Source organism: Amia ocellicauda, chromosome 5 (assembly GCF_036373705.1).
Source record: "Amia ocellicauda isolate fAmiCal2 chromosome 5, fAmiCal2.hap1, whole genome shotgun sequence".
NCBI classification, from domain to species: Eukaryota; Metazoa; Chordata; class Actinopteri; order Amiiformes; family Amiidae; genus Amia; species Amia ocellicauda.
Window position 1 is genome coordinate 7,695,934 of NC_089854.1, and position 7,634 is coordinate 7,703,567.

A 7,634-nucleotide genomic window follows, 5' to 3' on the forward strand; every position below is an offset into this window, starting at 1 on the left:
TTCAAACAAAGCCCTTTCAGAGGCTCCTCTGTGGCAGGGGCATCACGCAGGACATGTGTAATAGGACAGGCACCCACATGAGACAATGACAAACAAATCAGGACAGAAGGCAGTCGTAAATAGAGTCAGCTGACTTGACAGCCCATCCTCCCAGTGCCCTGGAAGATTTTATTTTCTAATTGTGGTTACTGCTGTCAGCTTCTCCCAAGGCGGTGAGATTTCACACTGATTAGAGAAAGGCAGACCATGAGGCAGTCACATGAGCGCAGAGGATGAGGGGAGAACAGCCGCAGCGCCACAGCTCTGGAAACACCAGGAGAGGAGCCCGGCTCCCGACGCATTCCCGCAGCCAGGGCAGGAGAGAGGGCCTCTGAGATCTCCTCGGGGGTGGGGGGGGTGCACCGGGGAAGGGGTGGGTTGGGTCTGGGGGTGGGACCGGAGGTCCGGAGCACCGGCGGTCCGAACATGAACGCCACAAGTCTGCCCTCGCCTGCTTCTAGTGGAGACTCGACTGTCGGCTACATCCTGGTGCCCTTCTTTCTGCTCCTCATCATCGGGATCATAGCCGCTGGGGTAGGTGCCTTCAGGGCTTATCAGACTGACCCCCACAGCTGAACCAGTCTTGCACACTTGCTCAGGGAAGGAAGGAAGGGAGGGAGAGGGGTGGGGTTTTTAAGAAACCCTGTCGTGCAGAGACTGAACAGACTGATCGCACTGCAGGATGTTTTGCATTATAATGATCACCTGAAACACTGAGATGTGCAGGTTTCGCACCGCACCTCCAGAGCTCTTTAACTTTGGCTCCGACTTGTGATTGTGCTAGAAATTACTCTGTTGAGGCAGTTCCTCAGAGCCTAAAATAGACTTCCACCGTTCTACTTTTGTGTGTAAAATGAAAGCAGAAAATATAGAAATCCACAAGCTATGGAAGAACTCGTTTGTATATCACTCAGTGTCTGTATGGGTTTTTAGCAGCTGAAGGACTTAAACAATATGAAAAAGCTGCTTTAGTAGAAGAGATGGAAACAAGAACACTACAGAGAATATGCAGAAACAGAACTTGATTCACACACTCAATAACAAGGTTTTCTCAACTTTTAACTGCATGAAGATGCCAGTCAAATAGGAGTTTATTTAATCAAATTCTGACAATAAATAACCCTTGGCTGTTCCTTGATTAAAGAGTACTTTAAAGGTAAAGCAGAGCAGGATTTTCTGTTCCTTGGTTTCTCCTTGTGTCTCATGTCGTCTGTTCTCTCTTTCTCATTAGGTGATGTATGTACAGAAGAAGTGGAGGTGAGTTCCTATTTCTCAATAGACTCAACCACTAAGGTGTACAAGCTGACAAACTTGCCTTTTTTGTCATTTCACAAGCTGCTTCCTTCTTTCTGACAGTATACATTCCCAATCTAAGACATTGCAATCTTACTTCTCCTTCCCACAGCTAGGGTGTCGCTAGGTCTGTGCCTTAAAAGTTTTAATTCCAACCAACCCAATGCTTTGCTATAAATCCCCAGTACAGTCCAGCGCAGGCAAGACAACGAACAGGGGACATATTTAAGTGTTACACCGGGCTACCTGTGTAATGGTGCCACGTTAATTTGCTTCTATAGCACTCGTTAGTAAGAGCTTCCAAAAACACACACACTTCACATGAATCACAGAACAGTCATTCAGAAATGACAGTCCTGGGAGAGTCCCCACCTCCCCAAATAGTTGATTTGTCCCACACTTCCTCTGTCTTCATGCTATAACTGCATGACCGCCTGCATCAGGCTCTGTATCGTGCACAGTCAAAACCAAACGCAGGATCTCTTTGACAGAACTGCTTATTTTAGTCATCAGGGTCCTGTACATTGTGGATTGTATATCAAAGGGATGTACCCTTGGTCCGTGACAATTGAAGGCATTTAAATGATATCTGGCACAGGAGAAATATTGAGGTGGTACAGAGCTCCTCTCCAGCTTTTGCCTTTACCTCTCGGGGCTCCAGGCTGCTCTGTGTCCCGTGGTGAGTCCCGTCTCCTGGTTGTGTTTCAGGATAGACAGGTTACGGCACCAGTTGCTCCCGGTTTACTCCTACGACCCCTCGGAAGAACTGAACGAGGCCGAACAGGAAATGCTGTGGAGAGACGAAGATACTAAGGTACCGGTCATTTCCAGAAATCCCTAGAAACAATTCAGATTGCAGTGCGGTTTGCCACTCCTCTGATGAACCAAGCCCCCTAGGTGTGAGCTGAGAAAAGAGTAAAGGCAGTGGTGTGTCATCCAAACAATCAAAGAACAATAGTTAAAAGACTATAGATGTATGTTGAATATTTGGATAGATCGAAGATGCATAAGGGAAGCTTTCAAATGAATCCCAAGATGAAGAAAATAAATAAAAGACCACCTGAACGATGGGAAGATGAAATCATAAACTTTGCAGGCGTGACATGGTAAAGAGTTGCTGTAGATAGAAGCCAGTGGACATCTTTTGGGGATGTCCTCATCCAGCAGGGGATCAATATGGGTGGCTATTGAGGGTGATGTGTATAAATCTAGTTCATCAGCAAATAAACCCCACAGTGCCTCAGCTCCAGCGCCCTCAGGAGGCAGGCACGTGACATGCCACTCTGCGCAGGCCTTGTGTGGCCATTGTGAGCCATCTCTAACTTGAGTTGTCCCCATTGCCCCAAGGCTTTTTTTTTTAAGCACAAAATGGCTTTATTGTAGCTGAATGCTTACCATTGATTCCTGAAGTTGCCCTGGCAACAAGAACATTTCCGAATTCAAAAAAAAAAAAGGGAAAGTATTTGAGTCTGTGGAGCGGGGCCAGAAACCGGATAGTAGCGGCTTTCTCACGAACGACTCAATTCAGTTAACGCAGAGCAACTGACAACGGACACCGCTGTGGCCCCGGCCGCGCTGCCAGCCCTGCCCCTGAGAGGGCCGCGTCTGTCTGTAATTAAACTGCCGAGCTTCATGTGAGTTTCACCCCGTTCAGTCACCTCGTTTTGATTAATATTATTTTATCTTTTTAGTGTTAAAATGACAATATACTATGTTTTATTGTTACTCAGTCAGTCAACTTTCTAAACAGTCACTACAGTAGGGCTCCATTTAAATGGTGGAACGACCTTCCCATTGAGTCCTTGACCTTCTTCCAGCGCTTACTCAAGACACATCTTTTCAGACAGTACTTGTAATTTAGTAATTTACTCTCCTGTAAGATTGCACTTATACAACGTTTTGTCATACACTTGCCTTTGCATTACTAGCACTTGTATTGTTTATTTTGACTTCCCCTATGCTCCCTTCCCCTTAGCTCTTAACTTTGACTTAACATCTTGTCTGCACTGATCAGCTTTTACAATCTAGGATGTAAGACTTTATATATTGTTTACTATATCTCGTATACACTTGTGTAAATTCTAATTTGTGAAATGTATTATGCCTTGAACTGCACTGTATTATTGCACTTTTGCACTTTGCACTTCTGGACAAGGGCGTCTGCTAATAAATAAATAATAATAATAATAATTTAAGGTGAACACTACAGAAAAATATATCCAAGGGTATTTTACTGCCCCTCCCCCATCACTCTCACACTTTGATATACCCCCTTCACAGTAATGCTTGCAATACACCCACGTCCTCTTTTCAAAGCCTTTGGTTTCTAGATTATAGTGCAAACGTTCGTTCATTGTGCTCTAAATGGAATCCGTGGAGCAGAAGTAACAATTGTCGCATGCGTCGCTGTTGCAATACTACTCCATCGGCACTAGGTGGCACCAATATGTCAGCTGCCACAGAATAAACGCTTGGAGAGACTCAGGAATGGCTGCCCCGGGGTTAAAGAGATCTAGCCCACTTTATTACAAACGAGTCTTCACTGTCACGCTCATAACCCCTCTAAGGTGTCTCTGTCCCCTCTTCCTTTGTAGCCTCAATCTCTTGCATTGATGGATTCGCAGACACCGACAAATACTTGCCCCCTATCATTCACCCTTTCCGCTTGCCCTAAGACGAAGCATTGTGCAGTTAGACACAGGTGTGCGCATCGCTTTTGTCCCAGCAACTGCATCTTCCATTGTGAAAAATCCCAGTGACTCGGTGCTTGTGCAGACTGTGTATATACTGTCACAGAGAGCTTCAATTATCCGTTGGCAGAAATATCTGTCAGCTTCAGATGTCTACTTCAAAGATGTGAATGTGTGATGTCTGTTGCTATGGTGTTGCCCCCAGAAGAAGAGAGAGAAAAGAAAAATCCTGTATAAGAGGCTTTTCTTAGAGGCTCGCTCGAAGTCATTTTTATATATTATTTTCTCCGTTTTACAGTCCCAGTTCTGTTACCATCCTATAAGTCCATCTTCTGCCAGGTCTGAAGGTCTTCCTCATTTACATCCGTGCAAGCATGTGTTTGTGTCTCAATCAATCCATATAAAACATGATTATACATTATCCAGTGCCATATTTTCCTGTTTGTGTTCCTGTAGCCGGCAGTCTGCTCAATGCATTGTTACTCTGTTCCTGTGTGTGTTCAGGTCGTCCAGGGATGGGCAACAGCTTACCAACACCGGCGCCCCCTGCTGATGAAAGACGTCCACGCGTGAGGAGTCTGCTGGGATAAGAAACAGGGGTCAGTCCCTCCTTGCAGTGCCTACACTCGTACTGACCAGCCCGACACTCTGGACCCAAGACACTGCAAAACAATTATATGTATCATTTAATGAAAAATTCTGTAGGTTCGAGCCACTATTGGGAGTTGTGTAGGTCCCCCGTTTGCGTAGCGATGGGAGACTGTGTAAGAGAATTTGTGTTCTGCCTAAAAGACGTTTGTACATGACGTGTTAAATCCCTTATGCGCAGCTCTGCCCCCCCTGCCCTGCCTTCCCAACACACTTACGACTCTGACCAAAGATATATTTATTTCTATTTAATTTATAGTCGATTCCTACATAGTCTTATTATTGAGGTGTTGTATGCAGATGGATTCTGGGCCAATTTTTATTCCCTATGAAATATGAAATCTACCCTGACATGCTGTATTTAAGGTGTAGGAGTTACCTACACAGACCTGTACAATACTCTCCTTACAAAAGGCGGTATCTTTGCCAAACCTGCAGATATCAGTGACTTGCAAATGAAGCCTGTCCAAATTTCACTTCCCAAGTAGAACTGCCAAACTGAAAAATAACTGCAGTTAAACCTCAAAACAAAACGTCAAACTCGTCACTCAGAAAGAGAATTGGATATATGAGGAGGTACTAAAATTGGATGCTCTCTGCCTCCCCACCACTTCCCAGACACTGCTGGCAGAGGAAGAAGGCAACAGGACTCTTTCATACTTCATATTCCTGCTGAAAACGGTCCGTGCACACCTGATTGTTTTGAAGGCATCTCCCACAGAGGAGAATAGGAGGCACCGTCTTGGCCAGGATGCAGACGTACCACTACGTCTGTGTCCGAACAGTCCTCGGGGGGCCACGGTACATACCTTGAGTGGATGAGTACGTGTTGTTGATCTGCTGCCGAATGAAACTTAAGAAGAGAAGCCCATACGCTGAAAATACATAGAGATACACTATGTAGGACAGTTAAGACTGTTCTAGAGATGCTGTATTGCTGTTTAATATATCTTGATCCTGGTGTTGGCAGCACTGAGATTCAGAACAGGTTCCCACCAGCCCTGCGGTTCACACACGACTGGGAAGCTTTTCAGTGAAGCACCAGTTACTTTTCTCACACTGCAAGTACTTGTCAGGCAGCGAGTTTAAACACATCCCCCTTCACCGGGCTCTGAGCTAGAGGCTTACATTGCAACAGGGGAGGGAGGGAAGGAGGGCAGCAGTTCAGAAGTCACATTTTGGGAGAATGCAGCCTTCAAACATATCAGGAACACTGTACTTGGAAAGCTCTCTGGACACACACACACAGGAAAACCGCAATGCTATTAAAACAGGAGCGATCAGAATGATAATACAACTTGAAGTGACAAGACTATTAAAAAATACCTTATAGCTGACTGTACAGAGATTTTTTTTTTTCATGAATGTGGTGTTATAAAATGATTTATTTCTGTCCTTGAGCAATTTTGTGCATGTGTCTTGTACACCCTGACTTCAGATGAGCCGGGCCTCCATTACTTTAAGCTCTTTTCACGGTTGTTGGGGGTGCCAAGCACAGGCACGGTGTTGGGTTATTTCATGGGAATATTTTATTTATTTATTTATTTTGAAATACCAACCTTTGGCTATCGACACTGTTTTACAGATAAGAGTTGAGGCTAACAGTTACTAGTTATTGTTGTGACATTGGGCCGCTGTTGTCTGAGAACTGGTTAGATGTTATCCTATCAGAATCACTTCAGAGGGGTTAGCTGTTGAGATGAGTTAATTCACCTGTGATATGAGGGGCGCTACACTGAACACTGAGTTTTGATGGCTCTGCTCATGTATTATGAACCAGATTAGATCGCTGAACAGGAAGGCATTGCTGCAGTATGCAGAGCTGGGTGCAAACAATGCCTTATTGAGACCCATCTGAAAGCGCTCAAGAACTGATATCACAAACAGGCAGATAGACAGACACAGCGCCAGACAGAACCACAGCTCAAAGGTCTGCATCACTTAGCTTGTTAAAGATCTAAAAAGAGATTGTAAAATAAGTGAAATGCCTTAAGAATAAGCACAGTGCAATGATGGACAACTTTGGACAAAAAATACTCCAAGCCTTCCAGTGCGTACATTATTTGATGATTTTTTGTTTTATGATTATGGGTATATTGAGTGATGTTTAAAGTTGGAGTATGTATTAAATCAAAAATGACAATAAAGAATTTATACAGTCTAATTTGTTTTGGACCATTGCTTTAGTTTGTTTTCGTCTTGCAAGTGCCGTCTGTAAAGTTTCGCTGTCAGCAGGTGTCTTTTGGCCCACTGTCTTCCTCATTTAAGAAATGAACGCTTCTACTTTTTCAACTGCTCCTCACCGCTTTCTCTTCTTTAGGTAAGAGCAGGGTGACTGACTGGACGAGTCACGGCCTGTGGCATATTGTTGGCCCTTAATTAGAAGACAAGTGAATAATGTTCATGCCCGTTTGCACGTCTTAACGTATGTCTTCTTCTGCTTTCTGTTATTGTGTGTGTGTGGGTCTGACTGATCTAGGAATACGGTTATATCGGAAGCAAGTAGTTGCAAGTTTCTGAAATGAAATTTAAGTTGCAAAGACAGTTTTAAGAGTTTGTTTTCATCACATGAGAACTTGACTGAATTACTGACTAAGAAATCAAGGGTAGAATTCAAGGCTTGAATCTGGTTTGACTTTGGAAAACTGAGACTGGGAATCTTTCTTAACCCAGTCCCATGTAAAACAGAATGAGAGGAAAGCAGAAGATGGAACATCCAGAAACTAAAAAGCTTTTAACTCAACTTTTGGGGAAGTAGCTGTCGATAGCATCACTGAAACCAGGCAAGGCAGGTCTGTGTAATCTTATTCTGCAGCTGTCTCACTTTGGTGGGGTGTTTTTCTCTGGTGAGCAGCAGAGGTATGGAGGCGTTGGGTCAGGGAATGCAATCCTTTGTATTGTGATAACGAACACAACACGTTGCCTGAACTGCAATGTAAGATGTTGCTTTTCAACATTAAAATA

General features: G+C 44.2%; 1 protein-coding gene across 2 annotated transcripts; it reads left to right on the top strand.

The window, feature by feature from the left end:
* The first annotated feature begins 413 nt into the window (after positions 1 to 413).
* smim29 (small integral membrane protein 29) lies at positions 414 to 6,834 on the top strand. Of its 2 annotated transcripts, XM_066703552.1 has the most exons (5): positions 414 to 573; positions 1,271 to 1,296; positions 2,041 to 2,146; positions 4,527 to 4,621; positions 5,289 to 6,834. In XM_066703552.1, exons 1-4 carry the CDS (start codon positions 466 to 468, stop codon positions 4,593 to 4,595), a joined length of 309 nt encoding a protein of 102 aa, XP_066559649.1. In that variant the 5' UTR covers positions 414 to 465; the 3' UTR covers positions 4,596 to 4,621; positions 5,289 to 6,834. The 2 variants fall into 2 exon arrangements, with proteins under 2 accessions (XP_066559649.1, XP_066559648.1); XM_066703551.1 differs by having other exon boundaries at positions 4,527 to 6,834.
* Positions 6,835 to 7,634: the final 800 nt, after the last annotated feature.

What these genes read in the sequence shown, in the direction of transcription:
- smim29 (XM_066703551.1), top strand. Translation starts at nt 466, where the DNA reads ATGAACGCCACAAGTCTGCCCTCGCCTGCTTCTAGTGGAGACTCGACT. An exon ending in TCGGGATCATAGCCGCTGGG is followed by an intron (nt 574 to 1,270) that starts GTAGGTGCCTTC and finishes CTTTCTCATTAG; the next exon opens with GTGATGTATGTACAGAAGAA. An exon ending in GGAGAGACGAAGATACTAAG is followed by an intron (nt 2,147 to 4,526) that starts GTACCGGTCATT and finishes GTGTGTGTTCAG; the next exon opens with GTCGTCCAGGGATGGGCAAC.